General features: G+C 50.6%; 2 protein-coding genes across 8 annotated transcripts; both read right to left on the bottom strand.

The window, feature by feature from the left end:
• Positions 1 to 6,337: 6,337 nt before the first annotated feature.
• On the bottom strand, positions 6,338 to 13,927 carry RCN3 (reticulocalbin 3). The gene is made up of 7 exons (XM_082862865.1): positions 13,879 to 13,927; positions 13,218 to 13,465; positions 11,144 to 11,346; positions 9,639 to 9,811; positions 8,828 to 8,888; positions 7,073 to 7,272; positions 6,338 to 6,824 (listed from the first exon to the last, which is right to left on the bottom strand). The coding sequence occupies exons 2-7, from the start codon at positions 13,457 to 13,459 to the stop codon at positions 6,717 to 6,719; spliced, it is 987 nt and encodes a 328-aa protein (XP_082718991.1). The 5' UTR covers positions 13,460 to 13,465; positions 13,879 to 13,927; the 3' UTR covers positions 6,338 to 6,716.
• Positions 13,928 to 14,496: 569 nt separating this feature from the next.
• On the bottom strand, positions 14,497 to 23,767 carry FCGRT (Fc gamma receptor and transporter). Of its 7 annotated transcripts, none has more exons than XM_082862723.1 (7): positions 23,590 to 23,767; positions 23,094 to 23,180; positions 22,502 to 22,795; positions 22,104 to 22,379; positions 16,135 to 16,404; positions 15,206 to 15,322; positions 14,497 to 14,885 (listed from the first exon to the last, which is right to left on the bottom strand). In XM_082862723.1, the coding sequence occupies exons 2-7, from the start codon at positions 23,164 to 23,166 to the stop codon at positions 14,806 to 14,808; spliced, it is 1,110 nt and encodes a 369-aa protein (XP_082718849.1). In that variant the 5' UTR covers positions 23,167 to 23,180; positions 23,590 to 23,767; the 3' UTR covers positions 14,497 to 14,805. The 7 variants fall into 7 exon arrangements, with proteins under 7 accessions (XP_082718849.1, XP_082718845.1, XP_082718847.1 ...); XM_082862719.1 differs by having other exon boundaries at positions 23,662 to 23,750; XM_082862721.1 differs by having other exon boundaries at positions 22,502 to 22,753; positions 23,662 to 23,746.
• Positions 23,768 to 24,120: the final 353 nt, after the last annotated feature.

Raw genomic sequence — 24,120 nt, 5'->3', positions numbered from 1 at the left:
CATGGGTTCGTGCCCCGGTCTGGGAGGATCCCACATGCCACGGAGCGGCTGGGCCCATGAGCCATGGCCGCTGGGCCTGCGCGTCCGGAGCCTGTGCTTCGCAACGGGAGAGGCCACAACAGTGAGAGGCCCGCGTACCGCAAAAAAAAAAAAAAGCCAGATGAAAGGTCACGTACTGTATGACTCCTGTTATATAAAATGTCCAGAATAGACAAGTTCATAGAGATGAAAAGTAAATTATTGGTTGTCAGGGGCCAGAGGGAGGAGGGAATTGGGGAGTGACTAATTAAAGTCCTGGTTTGGGACTTCCCTGGCGGTCCAGTGGTTAAGACTCCGCACTTCCCTGGACTCTGCATTTCCACTACAGGGGGGGCATGGGTTTGATCCCTGGTCAGGGAACTAACATTCCACATGCCACATAGTGCAGCCAGATAAATAAAGAGAGAAAGAAAGAGAGAAAGGAAGGAAGGAAGGAGGGAGGGAGGGAGGGAGGGAGGAAGGGAGGAAGGAAAGAAAGAAAGAAAGAAAAGAAAAAAGAGAAAGAAAGAAAAAGAGAAAGAAAGAAAGGAAGGAAAAGAAAGAAAGAAAAAGAAAGTCAGTCAGTCCTGGTTTGTTGTTGGGGTGATGAAAATGTTCCGGGATCAGATGATGGTGATGGATACACAACCTCGTAAATTTAAAGATCACTGAATTGTACATTTCAAAGGGTTAATAATTTTCTAGTAGACGAGTTATAGCTCAATGTTTTAAAAATCAGAAGATCTGACATTGTCAAGAGACCCCACCTGACTGCTTCTCCCAGGCTGGCTCTCAGAAGCCGGTGGATTCCATCACTGATCTGGAGGTGTCAGGGGTCACTAGAGAACTAAAAGCAGAAACAGTTCCAAAGTTCCCAAAGTTCTCAATAAGCACGTGGAGAAACTAGAATTTTCTTTACTACGCTGGTAGGCGTGGAAACTGGGGAAACGATTTGGCAACATGTAGTAAAACTAAAGAATGGTGACTGCGTGACCTGGCAATCTTACTCTGACCTCTGCAACCAACACACATACAAACAGGCTCAACAAAACACAAACTAGAATGTTCACAGCACCTCTGTTTGTCATAGCCACTTACTGGAATTGACCCAAGTTTATCAACAGCAGAATGCATGACCGGTGGGCCATTCCCAGTGGAGTGCTATACAGCAACGAAAAGGACCACTCTGCCCAACACCTATGAGTGCACACAGCGTGCTTCTACTTCTCTAAATAGGCGAAAGTATGCCCTTTGAAATCGGGGTAGCAGTTATCCCTGGGGAGGTGATGTCTGGGTCCTCCTGGGGGCTGATAGTGTTCTCTTTCTTCATCTGAGTACTAGTTACAAGTGTGTGCATGCAGTCCGAAAATTAATGTTGCTGAACACTTGAGTTGTACACTTTTCTATTCATATGTTATTCTCCCATAAAAATGTCCTTAAATTCACTGCAATAGGGCTTCCCTGGTGGCACAGTGGTTGAGAGTCCGCCTGCCGATGCAGGGGACATGGGTTCCTGCCCCGGTCTGGGAGGATCCCACATGCCGCAGAGCGGCTGGGCCCGTGAGCCATGGCCGCTGAGCCTGCACGTCCGGAGCCTGTGCTCCGCAACGGGAGAGGCCACAACAGTGAGAGGCCCGCGTAGCGCAATATAAAAAAAAAAAAAAAAAAAAAAAAAAAATTCACTGCAATAACAAAGATGTCCTTGGCAGTTTGGCAGTGTCTACCGAATTCATAAATTCCATTTCTAGGAATTTATCTGCAGTTAAATTCATGGAAAATTACGGATGTGCTAGTGCCTTCTGTGCAGCATCCTTTGGAAGAGAAAAGACTAGAAACAACTTAAATGTTGTTCAGTAGAGAACTGGTTAAATAATTTATCCAGAAGAATATCACTCAGCTGTAAGACTGGGGAAGCCCATAAATAATTTTTAAAATTTAAAATTGGAGGATTCTGGCTCAAAAAAAAAAAAAAAAAAAGCATTGGGCTTCCCTGGTGGCGCTGTGGGTGAGAGTCCGCCTGCCGATTCAGGGGACACGGGTTCGTGCCCCGGTCCAGGAATATCCCACGTGCCGCGGAGCGGCTGGGCCCGTGAGCCATGGCCGCTGAGCCTGTGCGTCCGGAGCCTGTGCTCCGCAACGGGAGAGGCCACAACAGTGAGAGGCCCGCGTACCGCAAAAAAAAAAAAAAAAAAAAAAAAGCATTAAGAGAAACAAGAAAGGTTATTATCTGCTATCATTTCCATTAGAAGTAAAACAAGTTGTGCATTTTTTGCTTAATTCTGTGTAAATTCTCCCTGAGAAAAACACTGGCTGCCAGAAGAGGCGACCTGAGTGGAAGGAAGGCTTTGGTTTTAGTATCATCATATGTATTTAGAATTTTGTATCCTACGAGTATATTGCCAAAATTTAAAATGTGCAAAAGATTAAAAAAAAAAAAAACAAACCTGGGGAGAGACACTAAGAGTGACCAGGTGCTGAGCAGCTATTTATCATAAGTTTCTCCATAAAAATAATTTGTTGCTATGTATGAGTATTATTTTGATTAAAAAAAAATGTTTTCAAACATGCAGCCCTCAGAGAGCTACAAATTTGCCCTACTCCTTCCTAAACCAATTCTCCACAGTCAGCCACTAGGGGGCAGTATGCCATCATGTTTATAATTAAAAGCTTTGAGTCACACTTGGATTAAAATTCCAACCCTCCCACAGATAACAATTATAAACTCTGGATAAAACAAAACAGTTACTGTCAAGGTCTTATCCCAAGTTAAATTAGTCTCTTGACATATTTTAGCAATGCTTCTTTTTAATGTATGATTCATTTTCTGGGTTTTTTCCTGTTTATTGTGGTCTCCAGGAGGAATGGATTTTCCAATTAATTTGCAGGGCTTTAGATACCTGTTTGGTTATACTGGAGACAAAAGCAGGTCCAGTGTCACTTTGAAGGGTGTAAGACAATCTAATCGGGGAATAATATCCTTAAGGAGAGCTTTCACCACTGCAGAGGCTTTTTCTGTCCAGGTGGGATATGCTTCCACCCATTCTGAACGTGTCCAAAAACACCAGCAGGTATCTGAAATTTCCTGCAGCTTGAAGCATTTGAGTTAAGTCTATTTGCTGATCTTCGGTAGGGCAGGTTCCTTTGTGTTGAGTCCCCCTCACTCCTTTTCTTGCTGTACGACAGATGTTCCCTTGGGTTTTTATTACCATAAAGTGACAACTGTCTGACTTTTCCCACCCTAATGTAGTAGCACAAATGCTTGCACCTAGAGGATTTCATCATTCTTCCCTGTTTCTCCACAGAATAACCACAGAGCCATTCAAAGGCAACCATAAAACCATAAATAGCGATGAAGCATCTCTAACCATTAAAAGGATGCCTATTGGCCTTGGCCTCCACCAACCAGGCTGAATTCTGGGATGGGCCTCTCAGTGATTTTAGGAACCAAGTGGAACCTTTCTCTTCTCCCTGGGAATGTCCCACTTTTGGACAAGAACAGACAGGTGTTTGTGTGTGTGTGTGTCTGTGTTCCTTTCCTTCATTTGACATCAATCTGTAAATGAAAAAATGGTACCAAAACAAAATGAAATGAAAAACCCCTAACAACAAACAAAAACCTAAATAAACCCTCAAGGTTGGTCACGGGATTTTACATATCACAAGAGCCATCAACTCAACCCTCACGCAACGCGACTCCTTGGAGAGCTGTTGGATCCAGACCAACAACACAGGAGACTGCAGGCAACGGAATTAACACCACAGCAAGGGTGATGTTACATGGGGCACAGGGTCCCAAGATAACCCTCCCTAGCCCTCTCGTGGAGATCCTAACAGGTACTGTGGCCACACATTGTTACCATGAAATATCATCTTCCTCTCAGTCATGGATTAATAGCGCTAATCAGATCACCTACCCAAAATACACCCCAGAGGACTTTCTTTAGGGATAGTAGAAACATTCCCCAATTTTTTTTTTTTTTTTTTTTTTTTTGTTGGTACGTGGGCCTCTCACTGCTGTGGCCTCTCCCATTGCAGAGCACAGGCTCCGGACGCGCAGGCTCAGCGGCCATGGCTCACAGGCCCAGCCGCTCCGCGGCATGTGGGATCTTCCCGGACTGGGGCACGAACCCGTGTCCCCTGCATCGGCAGGGGGACTCTCAACCACTGCGCCACCAGGGAAGCCCCATTCCCCAATTTTTAAAGACAGAAATACAAGACAAACAAAACACAAACAGTGCACACAAACGCCAGCATCCAAAGAAACAAACGATCCCGTTCACAAATCGGGGAAAAGTCCAGCTGTTATTGCCTCTCTCCAACAGGGTACCCCCACTCAAATACAAAACAAACGGGCTTATTCCGGAGGGAAAAGCCCCAAGTGGAGGCAAAAGTTTCCGGCTGTACACACCAGAACTACTCACCCTGCTGTATGGAGCCTGTCGGCTCCCACAGGTCAATTTCTTGCTCCCGCTGCCAAGCGATGGGTCAGCTGGTGCCGCTTTGGGGAATTTTGGAGGGAAGATCCTCAGGACAAGCGGTCCCGGCAGCTGCTAGGGCCTTACCCGAAAATTCCCCAACCGGGGCTGGCTGGCCATGAGCAGCAAGGCTCCTGGCAGGCTTTGCAAAAATTGGCATTACTTGCCCCACGTCGGGCCAATAAATCCAGAGATGAGTCGTTGGGGCAAAGAATAGTGACTTCATCCACAAAGCCAGCATACTGAGAAGATGGTGCCCCAGCACCTCAAAGAACCATCTTCCCCGAGTTAGAATTCAGGCTCCTTTTATACTAAAAGGGGAGAGAGAAAGTCCTGGTTCCGGGTCAGACTCCGGAGGTGTTAATTTCTTCCTTCCCTCAGCCATTCACAGGTGGGCCTGGTCAGGAGGTTTCCCTTGAGCTAAACAAAGGTGTTTTAGCTTAATTCTCATCACCTGGGAGGCAGGGTTCCCCGAGATGGGCCATTATGTATGATTTAAGCTTAAAGGCAAAATCCCTTTAGTGATTAACTTGTAACAGAATACGAAAGTTCTTCCCTATTACGAAATGAGTGGACAGTAGCGAGTTCCCAGTTTTCCCTACTATTAACATCTTGCACTAGTGTGGCACTGTTATAATTGGTAAATCAGTATTGGTACATCATTATTAGCTAAAGTGTATGGACATATTAGGGTTCACTCTTTTTTTTTTTTTTGGAAGTATAGTTGCTTTACAATGTCGTGTTAGTTTCTGGTGTACAGCAAAGTGATTCCGCTGTATATATATTCTTTTTCAGGTTCTTTTCCATTATAGGTCATTATAAGATATTGACTAGAGTTCCCTGTGCTATACAGTAGGTCCTTGTTGTTTATCTATTTTATATATAGTACTGTGTATCTGCTAATCCCAAACTCCTAATTTGTCCCTCCCCCCACTTTCCCCTTTGGTAACCATAAGTTTGTTTTCTGTGTCTGTGGGTCTGTTTCTGTTTTGTAAATAAGTTCATTTGTATAATTTTTTAGATTTCACATATAAGTGAGATAATATAATATTTGTCTTTGGCTTAGATCCCTCAGTATGATAATCTCTGGGTCCATCCATGTCGCTGCAAATGGCATTATTTCATTCTTTTTTATGACTGGGTAGTATTCCATTGTATATGTGTACCTCATCTTCTTTATCCATTCATCTGTCTATGGACATTTAGGTTGTTTCCATGTCTTGGCTGTTGTAAATAGTGCTGCTGTGAACATTGGGGTGCATGTATCTTTTCGAATTAGTTTTCTCCGGTTACATGCCCAGGAGTGGGATTGCTGGATCATATGGTAGTTCTATTTTTAGTTTTTTGAGGACCCGCCATCCTCTTTTCCATTGGCTGCACCAATTTACATTCACACCAGCTGTGTAGGAAGGTTCCCTTCTCTCCACACCCCCTCCAGCATTTATTATTTGTGGACTTTTTAATGATGCCATTCTGACTGGGCGTGAGGTGGTACCTCATCGTGGTTTTGATTTGCATTTCTCCAATAATTAGTGATGCTGAGCATCTTTTCATGTGCCTGTTGGCCACTGAATGTCTTCTTTGGAGAAATGTCTATTTAGGTCTTCTGCCCTCTAGTTTTATTTTTTGTTTCCAGGGACGACCTCAAACCCTGCCCAACCCCCAGAGCTCCCTCTTCAAATGCCTTGTCCCCTCCTTCAGCCCACAGCCCCCCAACTCCCAGCATGTTCCTCTCCCAGCCACAGCCCCCAAGGCCCCTGTTACCCCCTCAGGGAGACACACAGATGGGGCCCCAGCACTAGATTTTATTGCTTCCCTGGCAGAGAGGAGGCATCCTTTGGGCAAGTGCTGGGGGCAAGTTCGGGGCACCTGGGGGAGTGTTTCTCGTCTCTGTGGTGTGAGGCTCAGATTCGGAGCTGGGGGTTAGTGGAGGCTCTTACAGACTGAGCTTGGCGTAGGGGGGCCTTGGTCTGGGCGGGGAGACTCTGCCAGTGAGAAGTGGATGGTCCCTCACTTTGGGTCTGTGAGCCCCTGGGGGGATCTGGGGGGGCTGCGATGTCTCAGGGAGAGAAGTTGACCCTGTGGGTCCATGAGAGCCCAGGGGCAGGGGGACACCGGAGGCTGTGTCCGCATCCTTCAGGGCTGGACAGGGGGCCCTGGCCACTGGGGCCTTTCTGTGGGTCAGCCCATGGGGTGACAAGGCTGCAGTGGGCACGCTGGGGCTCAGAGCTCATCGTGGTGACGTGTCAGGTCCTCACCGTAGTTGGTGGCCTGGCTGCCCACGAACATGTTCCAGTTGTCCAGGATCTCAGCCTTGCTCAGACGCCCGTCCTGAGAGGGGGTCAGAGGTCAGCGGGACGCCACGGGGCCCTGCCTGGGAGACTCCTCCCTGGAGCCAAGTATGGCTCCCATGGTCTCCGTCCCCCTCTCCCTGGGTCTCTGTTCCTGCTTTTCTCCCTCCCCACCTTGATCTTTGTCCCTCTTTCTTTCTCCAGCCAAATAGGGACCCCAAAGTCCCAGGCCCACGTTTTGGTCATTTCTGCCCACCGGGCCAGCATCATCCCCCTGCGCCCCTGCACCTTGTCTGTGTCACTCTCGTGCAGCAAGTGGTTGGCCTCCACCAGCGGCTGGTCCTGGGCAGGGGGCAGCACCCAGTGGCCCACCTCACTCCCATCCAGCTTCCCGTCCTTGTTCAGATCGCGGAAGTCCCGGAACTGTTCCCGCTCCGTCTGCACCCAGGCTGGCTCCTCCTCCCCGGGCTCTGCCGAGTACAGATCCGCTGGGGTTGGGGGGTGAGAGGGGGCGACATCAGGGGCAGTTCCTGGGGCCTCCCAGCCTGGCCCTGACATTCCTGGAGCCCGGAACCTCGGACCACCCACTTCACTTTCCTTCACCTCAGTTTCCTCTTCTGTTAAATGGAATTGATAACAAACCCGGCTTGCAGGTGATCATTATGCTGCAGGTGAAATTGGCTTCATTGATTGGTCATGTGACTGACTGAATCATCCATCCATTTGATCGACACACGCATGAGACAGAGTGTGCACTGTGTGGTGCAGTGCCCGGCACATAGGAGGCACCCATAGTAGGAGATCCTCTAAAGCCACACTTTGAACAGCTCACCACACCCAGAACATCCCTGGAGATGCTAGGAGCCTCTCCTTTGTTGCAATTATTTGTAAATGTTTGAAAAGCTCTTCACCCCAAGGGCCCACAGATACATTTGGAAGACATTACAACCTGACAAGTCTTTTTATACCAGACACAAAGCCCCCATAATGAGGACAGAATGCCTTCCTCTACTCTGGGGCCAGGCCAGGGGGCTGTCACAGGGAGGGATGGCCTCAAAGATGGAACAGGTGTGCCAGGCACACAATTACCCACTTAGCCTTCAGCATTGCTTTTTTTTTTTTTTTTTTAATGGTCTTACGTCTTTTTTTTTTTTTGCCATGCTGTGCGTCTTGCGAGATCTTAGTTCCCCGACCAGGAACTGAACCTGTGGCCATGGCAGTGAAGGCACCGAGTCCTAACCACTGGACTGCCAGGGAAGTCCCTGGAGTTCTTTCTGACCAAAAAGAGAGAGAGAGACTTCTATCTTCCTCGAAGATAGAAAAAAATAAATGATGCTTAAATTAAAATGTCTTGCCTATGGGTTTGTTCCATAAAAGCATTCTATAAAGCAATGTTTTCAAACTTTAAAGACTTCCACGTTTAATAGCCTTCCCTTCAACCAAATTCTTTGTACCCCTGAGGACAGGGACAGAGGCAGAAGCAATGGGGAACTGGGGGGTGTCTTGAGGGCTCCCCGACATCCTGAATAACAGGAGATGCAGCATTTGCTGTGTACATGCAGGCTCAAGACAATTTCCCTGACATCCTATCCCAACCAAACACAGCCCCTGAGCCCTGATTTTGTAGAAACTCCACACTTTCCCAGGAACGGACCTTCTCTGTGATATTCTCTGCTCTGTCCTCGACCACCAACATGCAGTAGGTGCTTGATAAATGTTTCCTGGCCCGGCACACAGTAGGTGCTTGATAAATGCTTTTGCGGTCTGGCAAACAGAAGGGACTCAATAAATGTTTCCTGAGCCTGGCACACAAAGGGTGTTTGATAAAGATTTGTTGGGCCCAGGAAATATATGTGCTCAGTAAATGTTCCTCAGGCCTGGCCCACAGTGGATACTCAGTAAATGTTGGGTGGATGGATGGACCCAGGCAGCAACCCTGCCCCACTTCAGAGAGCCTTCGCTCTAATGGCTGATATATATCAGCTGCCACCCATGCTCGGGAGAGGACAGGCCTCCTTGGGAAGGGAATCAGGTCCCACTCACCGATGTACTCGTCCACTTGCACATAGCCGTCTTTGTTCTTGTCCAGATCCTCCAGGGTTTCCTGGGGAGAAAGAGGCATCAGGGCTGAGAAAATGCAGAAACAAAGGAAAACAGTCAAACAGAACAAAATATTATTAGTTTAGTCATTAAGCATAGTCAAGGACCCTTTAGTTCCTCTTCAAGGGCTATAGATAATATTCTGAGCCATGTCCTTTGAGCTGTCTTATAGGTACTGAAACCCCACTGGGTGGAAGAAGTTAACTACACCTGGCATGGGCAGGGGGTACAGGAGAAATCTCTGGACTTTCCACTCAATTTTGCTGTGAACCTAAAATGGCTCTAGCAATTAAAGTCTAATGGAAAAAAAAAGAAAAGAGAGAAGAGAAAAAAAGCCTGCCACTCTAAAATAGAGACAGAGTTGGCAAAAAAAAAAAAAAAATCTATCTATCTATCTATCTATCTATCTATATATATATATATATAAATAAAGTAATAGAAGATGGGGGGCCAGCAGGAATGGCCTCAGAGTGGACACTCCATGTCTGGGGTTGGGATTTTCCTGGGGTTCAGCCAGGATGGGGGCTATCTAAGGCACTGCTGGGGGATGTGGTTTTCTGAAGGCAGGCTGGGTGCCTGGACCCCAGATGTGAGCACAGAAAGGGGGAGGCCAGATCAGGAGAGATTAGATACTGGGGGGTTGAAGGGTGGGCACTGGAGCCCCGAAGGTAAGTGCTGGGAGGCTAGTCCTGGCATCAGAAGCCTGGGTCCCGGGAGGGAGGTGGGAAGCAGCATTCCTCAGGCCCCCACTCACAGCAATCACGATGTCCCGCATGTGAGGGAACTCCTCAGGATGCAAAAAGGCCGTCAGCTCTTCCCGAGTGGCCATTGAGTCCCCATCCTGGTCAGCCACCCGGAAACGCCGCTCGTCCCGAGCCAGCATCTTCTTGTAGGTCTCTGCGTCCTCCACGTCGTGAAATTCTTCACCTGCGGAAGGAGGGATCTTGGTGGGATGTGCTTTAAGACAAAGGGATCTGAGACTTCCCTGGTGGTCCAGTGGTTAAGACTCCACCTTCCAGTGCAGGGGACTCGGGTTCAATCCCTGGTCTGGGAACTGAGGTTCCACATGAAGCAGGGTGTGGCCAAAAATTAAAAAAAAAAAAAAAAAAGACAAAGGAATCTAACTCTGGGGAGTCAGGGCAGGGAGACCTCCACCGAAATAATAATAATTAATAGTAGCTACCTTGTAGTGAGAGCTTATTATGTGCTAAGCTCTTTATCTACAAAATTGCAATTAATTCTCACAAAAAGCAAGCAAAATGAGTTATTTTGTAGTAGTTCTTGTTGTTGGGGGTTTTTTTGGCTGCACCGAGCGGCTTGTAGGATCTTAGTTCCCCGACCAGGAATTGAACCCGCACGGTTGGCAGTGAAAGCACGAAGCCCTAACCATTGGACCTCCAGGGAATTCCGTTTTTTCATTTATTCTTACTTTATGAAGGAGAAAGCTGACTGTCAGAGAGAGGAAATAACTTGCCCAAGGTCATGCAGCCAGGAAGGATGGACTTTGAGTTGATACTGGCCCACTGGGCCCCGAAGTCATGCTCTGGTGCAGTATACTGACTCAGCTTGCTGGACACAGAGGAGGGGAAGGACATTTTCAACAAAGGGAACAGTATGTGCAGAGTGTAGAGGTTTGAAGAGCACTGTGAGTTCGGGGAAACTGCAGAAGATCCATTTAGCTGGGGCAGAAAACGCAGAAAAACGATGGTGGATGGTTGGGTGAGACTGGGCTGAGGAGCTAAGACTCTCTCCTGGGGACCCTGGGGAGCCATGGGGGGCTGTGAGCAGGGGAAGGTCAAGGTCAGCTCTGAGTGTGGAAAGATCCCTCTGGGTGTATGCGAGGGACAGGCTGGAGGGGGAGGCTGGGTTGAGGGTCCCGGAGGGAGTGGATAAGAGCCGTGGGGGGCCGAGGACTGGGGCATGGGGTTGGAGAGGAGGGAATCCAGAGGCAGAGGAAGAATAAATGGCTTGGGGCTCTCAGGATGAGAGGTCAGAGATCAAAGGTCAGGCCGATAGGGCTTAGGAGGTAGATGTCCCTGGTCAAGGATCTGAAGTTCCCCAGTGGATGTCAGAATGAGAAACCAGAGATAAAGGGTTGGGGGTTTCAGGGTGATGGGGTTCTAGAAGTGGGTAGACCCTGGTCAAGGGTCGGAGGTCAAAGGTCATGGATCTGGTTAACGGGCTTAACGTTCTCAGGATGAAGGTGTCAAAAAGGTCCGGGTCATGGTGTGTGTGGGGAGCAGGGGTCGGTTCGCGTACCCGGCTCGTAGTGGCCGTAGGTGGCGTTGCGCAGCTCTTCCCAACCCACACGCCCGTCGCGGTCTGTGTCGTACGTGTTCCAGGCTGCGCTCACTGAGTCCCGTATGTGCCGCTGCTGCGTGTGTGCGATCCACGCGCGGAGCTCGGCCAGCGACACCCAGCCGTCCCCGTCCCCGGCGCGGTCCATGCGGTCCACGATGCGCCTGCGAGCCGGGGCGGGGCACACGTCAGTCTCGGGCCCCGCCCACCCCCGGGTCCCGCCTTCTTCCAGGAACTCGAGACACACCCCCACATAGGGCTGAAAATGCTGTCCCTGAGTCGCCAGCAAATTGGGGGGAGGCGCCTGTCAATCCCGGTACCACGCCCTCCTCAGGGCTCTGCCCCCCTTAATCCAGGGTCCGCTCCCAGAGGCAATAACGCCCTTTCCGAGACGCGGCGGGCCTGTGGCTGGCGCTGCGGTCCACGACACGCTCGCTTGGGGAAAGGACCTATGACAATCCAGGGTCCCACTCTCCACTCTGGCCTGCACGTGCTCCATCTCTAGCTTGAACGAGCTGGGGAGGGGGGCAGGGGGCAGGGAGTCACACCGTGCCCCTCGCCCGCAGATTCCCTGTCGCAAGACTCGCTCTGAACTCCGATTGCCACGGCTACAGATTCTCCGGACCTCTCGCCGTCTCAGGCCCCGCCCCCTTCCCCTGGCTCTGCCAGTCTTCAGAACCTCTAGTCCCTCTAGCCCCGGCCTCTGCTCGGCCCCCTCCCGGGCTGCGAGCGTCAATTTCAGGCCCGTATCCCTGCAGCCCCGAGGTATGCTGCGACTCGCCCCTTTTCTCTAGTCTTTCCCAGCCGTTATCAGGCTTTGCCCCGACCATCAGCCCCAAAACTGCAGGCTCGGCTTCCACCCGTTCCTCCCCGTGCTCCAGCCTGATCCTGTACACCTCCATGTCACATGTCAAGCCCTTTTAGGCCCCCACCTCATGCCCCGTCTCTCGAGCCACGCCTCTCGGCTCCCCGGTCCCATCCCTCTCCCCTGGCAATGCCCCGTCATTGGTCTGTGTTCTCGCTCAAGCGCTAACACAGCCCACGTGGAGCCCTTCTTCCTGTCACCGTCCCGAAGCCCCCGCAAACCAGTCCCCATAATTGAATTTGAGATGGCCGTGCCCAGGTCGCTGATCCCTTCCTCCCGCGCTAGGCTGTCTCTGCTCTGTTTAGTAGGGGTCCGGCTACCCTGAGGTTCCAGCTGTGGTTAAGAGTTTGGGCTCTAGAGCCAGACATTTAGGTTCAAATCCTGCCACCTCTTCTTGCTGGCTGTGTGACCGTGGGCAAGTCACTTACCCTGTCTGTGCCTTAGTTTCCCCCTCTGTAAAATGGGGATAAATAACAGAACATACCTCATAATCCGTGTGGGGATTAAACGACTTAAGTCTCGTAAAGCACTATGAACAGCTCCAGGCATTGTATTACGTGTAAGTCTATCACCGCCTTTCCTCCCCCGTCCTTTCTACACCCAACCCCATCCGTGCACAATATCCCAGCCAGAAGACCTGGCCACCACCGCTATCTCCACCCTGAATCTGGCGACCCTAGTCTCTTTTCTCCCACCTGGAAGACTGCAGTCACTTCCTCACTGGGCTCCCTGCTTCTTGCTGGCTATAGTCTGTGCCCTGCATGGCAACCAGAGGGATCCTGTTAAAGCCTAAGTCAGCTCACGTCCTCCTTCTGCTCAGAGCCATCCCACAGCCCTTATCTCACTCAGAGAAAAGCTTAAAACTTCACTGTGGCCCCAAAGGCCCTGCACAACCTGACCCCTTTGTTCTCTCTGCCACTACCTTCTACTCTCTCCCTCCACTCCCTGGGTTCCAGTCACATAGGTCTCACTGTTCTTCAGACACATCAGGCACATCAGGCCCGATTCTGCTTCAGGGCCTTTGCACTTACAGTTCCCTCTGCCTGGAATGCTATTTCCCCCTTACACCCACGTGTCTCATATATTACCCTCTCATCGAGGCCTCCCCTGACCTCCTCCCTCTTTGAAATTACAACCCTGAATCCTCCTCCCCCTCCATCTCTCTCCTACCCCAGACGGGCTTGGCTTTCCTCTGGGGTGAGTTGGTCGAATTCCTTGGCCACTTCTCGTCCCAGAAAAGCCTCATGATCATATTGGAAGTTCCCGTGAGCGTCATCATGAGTGGCCTCGCTCAGGGGGGCCGCGTGGTGCACCCTCCCCTGGCCATGAGGGCCGGCGTCAGGGGATGGCTTTCCCTGGGCTCCGCGCCTGAGCAGCAACAGCAGCAGCAGAAGTGACGGTTGCCACATCATCAGTCCCTGAGGAGTGGTGGAGGCTAGGAGTCAGGGGTCACAGAGAACAGGACAGAGACGAGACAGGAGGATGGGGATGGGGGAGCCTAGGACAGGACAGAGAGTTGGTAGCTGGCTGCAAAGTTTTGAGCTCAAGAAGGGACAGGAAGGGGAGAAGGGAGGCGGGGTTCTCTGAGGTTAAGCCAGCTGTGGGGACCGAATCCTCTGAGGAAGTCCCAGAGGCGTACCAGGGCCGCAAGTGGGGAGGATTCAAGCGGGAGACGTGGCGCAATTCCCAAGCATAGTTCAGGGCGGGGTCGTGGCCAGAAAGAAATCATGCAGGCCCCCGGGCATCGCTTTCAGCTTGGTCCCCAATCCTCCACCCAAGTGGACCCGAACCGTCCTCGCTGGGCAGGGCAGCCGCCCCCGCCTCCCTTTACCCGGTAAGGCAGCTTCACTTCGCTCTCTAAATTCCACTCCGAGTTCTCCAAAAAGATGCCCAATTTGGCTGCTCTCCAGCCAGGCCCCGCCTCCTGCAGCGCAGAGGCCCGCCCTCCTACCAATGAGCGCTCTTGAGGGCCTCATGGGGCGGGGCCGATGAGAGCTGGGCGGGCCAAGGGCGCCCCTCGCCACGTCCACAAAGGAAAGCGCAGCCCCTTGAGGTTCGCCCCGCCCCTTCCCAGGGCTGGCGGGGTGGGCAACACCGGAGTGACACGGCCGGGGGAACTACAACTCCCGGCAGGGGTCGGGGCGCCGTGCCCGACCACCTGCAGTTGTTCTAGCTCCAAAGCCTCACGGGAGGTGTAGTTTTATCTTCCCCTTTGTCCGCAAGTTTTAGGAAGGAAGGGAAGCAAGAAGCCTGAGGAGGCTTTCCTTTCCCTCAAGGAGGCAATAACTCTTCCGTTCCTCCAAGGAGTCAGGTCAGACTCCAGCCAAGAATTCCTCAAAATGCCGGGCACAAACATCCAGTAATTATTTGTGAAATTTATTAAAAATATATGACTTGGTATATAAAATTGGTAGGTTCCACTATGGCAACAAATTAGCCTCAGGAGAGATTTGAAGCCCAAGGCTTACACCATTTATTCCCCCCACAATTTCCTAAAAAGTTGAAACGATGAGAACACAATGATTCGGGCCCAAACCCATGTTATATGTGGAGGTGGAAGAGAGCCATATATATCAGGAGGGGAAACTGAGGCAGGCCACAGAAGGAGAAATTCAGAGGGCGGACATCGGGCTCCTTCTGGAGGCTCAGAAATACCAGGATTCCAGGAGGTCTCACAGCATGAAAAGGACCTGACTACATTAGCTGGTAGCAGCCAGGATGGGGGACGATCCGCAGTCGCTGCGAATGCATTTATATCCTAAGATTCAGCTTCCTTGGACAGGCCAGGAGTGGGTAGGAGGGCCCCTACATCGTCCCCACGGAAAGAGATCCAAGGGTCTGAGGAAAGAGGGAAGGGGGAGAGATCATTAGAATCTTTGAAATCCTCTGGGTCTCTGACTTCCCCTCCCCCACGTGTGTGTGTGTGTGTGTGTGTGTGTGTGTGTGTGTGTGTGTGTGTGTGTTTCTCAGTCTCTGTCTTACCCTGTGGGTTTCTATACGCTCTGAGTCTGTTTCACCCCTCCAGTTTTCTGTCCCCACCACTCTCTGGGTCTCTGTCCCTCTCTGTCTAGACCTCTGTCCCCCCAGGAATGTGTCTCCCTCTTTTTGGGGGATCTCTGTCCCTCTCTCTGCGGCACTTCCCTCTTCCTGTCCCACACCTGGCAGCCCCTTCCTCATCCTCCTCCACAGAAGAGCTCCTCCTGCAGCCACTGTCATGAGCAGTAAGAAGCCGATGACGATTCCAACCACTGGCACCGAGGACTTGGCTGGTGATTCTGCAGCCAGAGAATGTTGTGATATATTTAATGGACCCTCCAACACATCTGAGTCAGGACAGGGGACTGGGGGTTCTCAGTCCCTCCCAAGCTCAGAGATCCCAGCACCAAGTTTTGGGGGAGTGGAAAGGCCACTCACATGATGTTCTAGGTCTAGAAAGCCCCCAGGTTGTATGTAAGAACCAGCCATAGCAAGAGGGGTCTCAGTCACTCTGGTCAAGAGACCTGTAGCAGCAGGGTGGGTGGTGTTCCAAATTGGAGAGGAGGGGTGGGCACAGAGCAGTAGAACATCAGACTCATAGAGGACTGGCAGCAGCAGACAACGAATGGTCAGACTCCATGAAGACTAGCAGCAGCAGGACGGAAGGTGGTCAGACTTAGGGAGGACTTTCCATAGTGGTTAATGGGTGGCCCGACTCAATGAGGCCAGCAGCAGCAGGACGGAAGGTGGTCAGACTTAGGGAGGACTTTCCATAGTGGTTAATGGGTGGCCCGACTCAATGAGGCCAGCAGCAGCAGGACGGAAGGTGGTCAGACTTAGGGAGGACTTTCCATAGTGGTTCATGGGTGGCCTGACTCAATGAGGCCAGCAGCAGCAGGATGAAAGGCACTCAGACTTGGGGAGGCAAGCAACACAGGACAAAAGGCTGTCAGGCTTTGGAAGAACTGGCAGCGGTGGGGCAGAAAACAGTCAGACGCAAGAAGAACTAGCAGCAGTGGAGTGGAAGGTGGTCAGACTCAGGAAGGACTGCTGCAGTAGAGGGAGAAAAGGCAACCAGAAGCAGGGAGCATCACCCCCAGCGGGACCTCACCCAGCTCCACAGTGAGGGGCTGGGCCAGCCCTGCATGCTGCACCACGCAGCAGTAGTGGTGCTCGTCGCCACTCTTGACTGTCAGTGATGACCAGGCGTGGAAGGAGCCATCGCCGTTGGGGCCAATGTCACCCTCACCAGAGCCAGCTGCCATCCCATTCCGTAAGAATCGCAGCTGCAGCTCGGGTGGGTAGAAGGAGAAGGCGCTGCAGGTGAGCACAGAAAAGCCAGGGCTGCCCGGTCGGGCCTTCAGGCGCATGGAGGGTGGCTCTGCAGACAAAGAGGCAGACAGGCCTAAGTCCCAGGCCCATGAACCCCCAAGGCCAGGCCCAGGGTTGGAGAGGGACATAGAGAGGACTCCATTCCTTCCACTCTATCCAGGAGGCCCCACCACGTGACCTGCGACTTCCTGAGCCTAGAGAATATAATGGTAAAGGGGGAAAGGCCTTCCCAGGGGTACAGAGACCCAACCTGTCCACCATGAGGGTATCCATCTCTCACCCAGTCCTTCCTACAATGACACATACTGAGCATCTACCATGTGATGTGCCCGGCACTCTTCTAGGCACTGGGGATACAGCAGTGAACAAGACAGACAAAAGTCCCTGTACTCATGGAGCTTGTGTTCTAATGAGGGGAGAGAGACGATTATTTGTGTACATGTAAATAAAATGGAAAGAGTTTATGAAAGTGTGATGAGGGAAAATAAGACAGACCCAACAGTCATTCAAAAGATAGTAAGAGAGGGACTTCCCTGGTGGCGCAGTGGTTAAGAATCCACCTGCCAATGCATGGGACATGGGTTCAATCCCTGGTCCGGGAAGATCCTGCATGCCACGGAGCAACTAAACCCATGTGCCACAATTACTGAGCCTGCATTCTAGAGCCCGCGAGCCACAACTGCTGAGCCTGCCCGCTCTTGGGCCCGTGTGCCTCAACTACTGAGCCCGCGTGTTGCAACTACTGAAGCCCACGCACCTAGAGCCCATGCTCTGCAACAAGAGGAGCCACCGCAATGAGAAACCCGCGCACCACAATGAAGAGTAGCCCTCGCTTGCTACAACAGGAGAAAGCCCGTGTGCAGCAACGAAAACCCAACACAGCCAAAAAAAAAAAAAAAAAAAAAGATAGTAAGAGGATATGAAAAATTTCATGGGCTTCCCTGGTGGCGCAGTGGTTGAGAGTCTGCCTGCCGATGCTGGGGACACGGGTTCGTGCCCTGGTCCGGGAGGATCCCACATGCCACAGAGCGGCTGGGCCCGTGAGCCATGGCCACTGAGCCTGCGCGTCCAGAGCCTGTGCTCCGCAGCGGGAGAGGCCACAACAGTGAGAGGCCAGCGTACCACACAAAAAAATTTCATGCCAGCGCATTTGAAATTTAAATGACCTGGACAAATTCCTGAGAAACACAACCTTCTCAAACTGACACAAAAAGAAGTTTTACAATTGAATAGTAATCCTGTAACTATTTAAAATTTTTAATCAATAATTTAAAACTTTTCTACAGATAAAATTCCAGGTCCAAGGCCTTCCCTAGCGGCGCAGTGGTTAAGAACTCTGCGCTCCTAATGCAGGGGGCCCGGGTTTGATCCCTGGTCAGGGAAATCGATCCCATATGTATGCCACAACCAAGAGTTCTTCCCAACTAAGACCCAGCGCAACCAAATAAATAAATAAAATAAATATTTTAAAAATAAATAAATAAATAGAACAACCTTCTTTAAAAAAAAAAATCCAGGTCTGGATGACATAATTAATGAACTATACAAAACAACTAAGGAAGAAATATACCACTTTTTTTTTTTTTTTTTTCGGTCGCGGGCCTCTCACTGTTGTGGCCTCTCCTGTTGCGGAGCACAGGCTCCGGATGCGCAGGCTCAGCGGCCATGGCTCACGGGCCTAGCCGCTCTGTGGCATGTGGGATCTTCCCGGACTGGGGCGTGAACCCGTGTCCCCTGCATCGGCAGGCGGACTCTCAACCGCTGCGTCACCAGGGAAGCCGGAAATATACCACTCTTACACAAATTTTTCCAGGGAACAGAAAAAGAAGAAACCATTCCCAGCACATTTTATGAAGCCAATGTACCTTAATAACAAAACCTCACAAGGACATAACAAGAAAGGGAATTTAAGGCCAATATCACTCATGTAAATACACTCAAAGTCTCTAAAAATATTAGAAAATAGAATCAAGCAACTTATATAAAGGATAACACATTATGATCAAGTGAAGTTTATTCCAGGAATTCAAGGTTGGTTTAACATTTGAAAGTCAGCTAATATAACTCACCACGTTAGAATAAAAGGGACAAAGCAAATGGTCACTTGATAAAATTCAGCACCATTCAAAATAAAAAAATAAAAAAACTCTTAGAAAATGGGCAGAAGACCTAAATAGACATTTCACCAAGGAAGACATACAGATGGCCAAGAGGCACATGAAAAGATGCTCAACATCACTAATCATTAGAGAAATGCAAATCAAAACTACAGTGAGGTATCACCTCACGCCCAGTCAGAATGGCCATTATTAAAAAATCTGGAAACAATAAATGCTGGAGAGGGTGTGGTGAAAAGGGAACCCTCCTGTACTGTTGGTGGGAATGTAAATTGATACAGCCACTATGGAGAACAGTATGGAGGTTCCTTAAAACACTAAAAATAGAACTACCATATGACCCAGCAATCCCACTACTGAGCATATACCCTGAAAAAACCATAATTCAAAAAGAGACAATGTACCACAATGTTCACTGCAGCACTACTTACAATAGCCAGGACATGGAACCAACCTAAATGTCCATCGACAGATGAATGGATAAAGAAGATGCGGCACATGTATACAATGGAATATTACTCAGCCATAGAAAGAAACGAAATCGAGTTATTTGAAGTGAGGCGGATGGACCTAGAGTCTGTCATACAGAGTGAAGTAAGTCAGAAAGAGAAAAACAAATACCGTATGCTAACACATATATATGGAATCTAAAAAAAAAAATGGTAGTGATGAACCTAATTGCAGGGCAGGAATAAAGAGGTAGACATAGAGGATGAACTTGAGGACTTGGGGTGGGAGGGGCAAAGTGAGATTAACATGACATATATACACTACCGAATGTAAAATAGTTGGCTGGTGGGAAGTAGCAGCATAGCACAGGGAGATCGGCTCAGCTCAGTGCTTTGCGATGACCTAGAGGGGTGGGATAGGAAGGATGGAGGGAGGCTCAAGAGGGATGGTATATGGGAACATGTGTATGCATATGGCTGATTCACTTTGTTGTGCAACAGGAACTAACACAGTATTGTGAAGCAATTATACCCCAATAAAGATCTATTAAAGAAAAAAATATTGAGGGCTTCCCTGATGGCGCAGTGGTTAAGAATCCTCCTGCCAATGCAGGTGACACGGGTTCGATCCCTGGCCCGGCAAGATGCCACATGCCACGGAGCAACTGAGCCCTTGCGCTACAACTCCTGAGCCTGTGCTCTAGAGCCCGTGAGCCACAACTACTGAAGCCTATGTGCCTAGAGGCCATGCTCTGCAACAAGAGAAGCCACCGCAATGAGAAGCCCACGCACCACAACGAAGAGTAGCCTCCGCTCACCACAACTAGAGAAAGCCCGCGCACAGCAACGAAGACCCAACACAGCCAAAAATAAAAACAAATAAATAAATAAATTTATATATTTTTTAAATTGAAAGAAAAAAAAACTCTTAGCAAACTAGGAGTTGGAGGAAACTTCCTTAATTCATCAAAGGGCATCAACATAAAAATCTATAACTAACATAATACTTAATAGTAAAACGTTGAATGCTTTCCCTGTGAGTTTGAGACTACAAGATGTTCATTATCACCACTCTATTCAACATTGTACTGGGGATCCTAAGATAAGAAAAATAAATAAAAGTTACTAAAACTAGAAAAGAAAATAAATAAAACATGTCAAATATGACATGATCCGAAAGAATCTAGGAAAAATTAATAGCAGTAAGTGAATTCAGCAAAGTTTCTGAATACAAGGAAAATATATAAAACTCAATAGTATTTCTATAAACCAATAGTATTTCTATAAACTACAAACTATAAGAAAATGAAATTTTTAGAATTACCATTTACATAAGCATCAAAAAATGTCTAATACTTAGGGAAAAAAATCTAACCAAAGGGGTGTAAGACCTCTACACTGAAAACTACAAAATATTACGGAGAGAAATTAAAGGATATCTAAACAAGTACAGGGATATACTGTATTCATGGATTCGAAAACTTAATATTGTTAAGGTGTCAATTCTCCCCAGACTAATCTATAGATACAATTCAATCACTATTGAAATCCCAACAGAATTTTTGGCAGAAATTGACAAGCAGAAATGTATCTAGAGATGCAAATGACATGGCATAATCAAGGCAATAAAACTGAAGAACTTAACTGCTAGATATCAAAACTTTCTATAAAGCTACATTAATCAAGAGAGTGAGGTATCGGCTGAATTTCAGTCCAATAATCAGTGGACTAGAAGAGAGAGACAAAAAAAAAAAAGAAAGAAAGGGAGGGATTTCCTTTGCCGTCCAGCACAGGTTCGATACCTGGTTGGGGAAATAGGATCCCACAGGCCGTGCAGCACGGCCAAAATAAAAAATTAATTAATTGAGGGGACTTCCCTGGTGGTCCAGTGGTGAAAACTCCATGCTCCCAAGGCAGGGGACCCGGGTTCGATCCCTGGTCAGGGAACTAGATCCCGCATGCCGCAACTAAAGATCCCTCATGCCGCAACTAAGACCCAGCACAGCCAAATAAATAAATAAATGTGTTTTTTTTTTAAAGTTAAAAAATTAATTGAGCCATGTACTTTAGGTAAGTAAGTCACACCTCAATAAAAAGCAAAACAAAACAAAACAAAAAAAAGAAAGATGCTATAATGAATGAATGGACAAAACAGTGGCATGAGAGATAATAATGGGGGTGGGATGGTACTTCCTAGCCAGGGTGGTCAGGGAGGGCCCTGCTGAAGAGCTGACATCCAAGGTCAAACCTCAAGCATGAGAAGGACCCAGTCATGGTTGGATCCCAAGGAAGAGAATCAAAAGCAGAGCGAACAGCAGATGCAAAGGCCCTGAGGAAGGAAAGAACCTGACATATTGGAGGAAAGGGAGAAGGCCACTGTCGTTGGGGGTATTGTGAAATTACAGTGGTGGAAGGCAGCCAGACCATGAGGAGCTTGCAGGCCTTGGAACAGAGTCTGGATTTTAGTCTAAGACTAGTGGGGATCTATGGGACAGTTTTAAGCACTGGTGGGATGGGAGTTCATTTATGTTTTTAAAACATTCTTCTGGCTGCTAGGTGGAGGACTGCCTACATTGAGGGCCGAGATGGAAGTAGGAATTGCACTGTGGGGGAGGCTGAGGACAAGACAGCTGTAACTACAGCCCTTAAGTTCCCCTGCCGTGTGTGTAATTATAGCTCAGAGTGACATACGCTGTGTGTAACAGAGGTCACACAAGATCTTGTGGGTGTCCAAAAGAGGCAAGCGAAAGCCTCATGGGCCAGAGTGGAACCTGACACCGGTGGCATCCGGCACCAGTGCAACTGGCAAAGGTGGAGAAATGGGAGGCCTGGTGTGAGCTGAAGGGGCTCCGGGTGATTCTGTCTGGCCGAATGGAGCAGATGGAGAAACGTGAGGCTGAGGAGAGGGACAGAGGCCATGCCACGTGGCGTCTCAATGCCCGGCTGAGGGGCCTGAGCTGTGCCCCAAGGGCTCTAGGAGCCACAGGAGGGCCGCGTGCAGGAGAGGGGCAGGGGCAGCTGGGGGTGGAGAAAGACCCTCTGGGACATGATTGCAGGAAAGCGGGGTAGACCGGAAGCCTGGAGGCTGGGGAGGAGAGGCTGGGGAAGAAGATGAGGCCTTGGGCAGGGCTGTGGGGATGAAGGGGTCCGTGGGCGTCAGGACTCTCAGCGGGGTTGCTCACCCTTCCACTCCAGGTTGCCTCGGCCCCTCTCCAGATGCCCCAGCAGCCGGTGGGGGCAGGAGTAGAGCAGGAAGGTCTTCTCCTTGTTGACTGCCTCGGGCTGCTGCGTCCACTTGATACTGATGGTCTGGGACTCAGGCCAGTCCCCATCCCAGGTGCCCATCTTGGGGTCAAACATCATGAACTCCTCGCCATTCAGGGCAAACTTGGCCACAGGCACCGAGACATTGTCAGGGCCCAACTCACAGCCCAACAGGCCCTGCAGGGTGTAGGGACCTGGGATGCCCAAACACAGATGAGCAGGGCCCAGGAGCAGGGGCCTTGGTCCCCTCCTCCCTCAGACCCAGGATCCAGGCCCCAGCACCGTCCATCCTCAGACTCAGGAGTTCCAGTCTCACCTCCTTCCCCTAAAACTTGGAGAGCTTCGAGGAAGAGCTTCTCCTTGCTCCTCAGGTCTGTGGTCTCTTTCTCCCAATACCAGGACACCTGGCTTTCCCAGACCCAAGCGCCGTAGGGCTCAGCCTCAGCCCGCAGGTTATTGTAGCTCAGGTACTGCTGTGGACCCAGCCAGCCCGACACCCAGAAGGCAGGAGTCCCCGAGGCGGGGGCGGACACGGCCGTGAAGTGGTACAGGAGGGAGCGATGGCTCTCTGCCGGAGACACAGGTGAAGAGAGCAGATGGGCCGGGGTACCTAGATGGGAGCAGGACAGACACCCCGAGAGAGAAAAGACCCCACCGCAGATAGAGGGGCCGGAACCTGAGAGGAGGGCCAGACCCAGAGAGAGGGACAGAGACCCAGTAAGAAGGGGACAGGTGTTTCCCAGACACACCGCCAGAGGGAGGAGATCGTGAGAAACGAAGTCAAATGAGGCAAAGAAAGAAGCGCCTGGCTCGAGTGGGACCTCAGATTTCGCTTCCCTTGCTCTTTTCCCGGAGGGCGCCACCTCCCTCGTCCGCGGCAGCCCCGGCGCCCCCCGGAGCCCCCTCACCTGCACTCAACGTCCCAGGCAGGAGGACGAGCAGCAGACCGAGCCCCCAGGGCTGAGGCCGGCGGACCCGCATCCTCAATGGGAGACCTGGGGCGGGAGGGGGCGCGTGACTCCTCCGGACCCCCGCCCCGCCCCTCCCTCCCTCCCCCAGCTCCCGCTCGGCTCCCCTCGGCCACCCCGCGCGCCAGCGACTGCGGGTGGAGGGGTTCGATCCCGGAGGATGACAACAAGGCCCTCCTCCTCGATGAACTTTCACCCCTTAATTGGATCCGAGCTGGTTAATTAGTTACAGAGCCTGGATAGGCTGAGAGTCCTCGCTCGGAGTTCGGCCCCGCCTCCTCCTCCTCCCTCAGACCCGCGGGTCCCGGCCCCCCCCTCCGCGCCCCTCCTCCCTCAAACCCCAAAGTCTAGATCCCCGGCTCCCTCCTCCCTGAGACCCTGGAGTCCGGGCGCCCGGCCCTCTCCACCCTCGGTCTTGGGCCCCAGCTCTGCTCACGGCAGCCACGATCCCTTCCCTCCTGCGGCCCCAGCTGGCTCCCGTGACTAGAGACCCCAGTTCCTCTCTCACATCCTGTCCGGAGACGGCTCCTCGACTCCAGGAATATCCAACCCCGCCCCCCAGCTGCAGGGCACACCCCGGGCCCTGGGCCCAGCCTGTCTGAGTGTTGGTCTCTGCCTCTCTCTAGAAACTCGTGTCTTTTTTTTTTTTTTTTTTCTCTCTCTGTTGCTTTTCTTATCTTGAGGGTGTCAGCCACCCAGCAAATTCATGACGAAGTTGGGAATCAACATTATCGGAGTCCCAAACTGGGAGGTCTGTGTGCGTCCCCTTCTTAGGTCGCTGTCTGTCCCCACCACCCCCAACGCCCGTCACTAGCTCCTGCTGTGTGTGATAAAAGTCCTCCAGATACTTCCACACTTCCTCCTTCCAACCCCTCCCCCAAGGGGCCCCTTAAAGTGCGCCTGCAGTTCTTTAATATCTTCTGATATGACCTTAATAACGCCCAGACCCATACTATATCATGCTTCG

This window comes from Leucopleurus acutus, assembly GCF_964270905.1.
Source record: "Leucopleurus acutus genome assembly, chromosome: 20".
Classification (NCBI taxonomy): Eukaryota; Metazoa; Chordata; class Mammalia; order Artiodactyla; family Delphinidae; genus Leucopleurus; species Leucopleurus acutus.
The sequence above is the reverse complement of the archived record's forward strand: the minus strand, read 5'-3'. Positions and strand labels throughout refer to the sequence as shown.

Excerpts from the sequence above, each read along its gene's own strand:
- RCN3 (XM_082862865.1), bottom strand. The coding sequence starts at position 13,459 with ATGATGTGGCAACCGTCACTTCTGCTGCTGCTGTTGCTGCTCAGGCGC. Across the intron at positions 11,347-13,217 it reads GAAAGCCAAGCCCGTCTGGG|GCGCATCGTGGACCGCATGG; the intron begins GTAGGAGAGAGA and ends CCCGGCTCGCAG. Across the intron at positions 8,889-9,638 it reads TGCGGGACATCGTGATTGCT|GAAACCCTGGAGGATCTGGA; the intron begins GTGAGTGGGGGC and ends CTTTCTCCCCAG.
- FCGRT (XM_082862723.1), bottom strand. The coding sequence starts at position 23,166 with ATGCGGGTCCGCCGGCCTCAGCCCTGGGGGCTCGGTCTGCTGCTCGTC. Across the intron at positions 22,796-23,093 it reads GCCTGGGACGTTGAGTGCAG|GTACCCCGGCCCATCTGCTC; the intron begins GTGAGGGGGCTC and ends GCTCCCATCTAG. Across the intron at positions 16,405-22,103 it reads AGGCAACCTGGAGTGGAAGG|AGCCACCCTCCATGCGCCTG; the intron begins GTGAGCAACCCC and ends CTTTGTCTGCAG.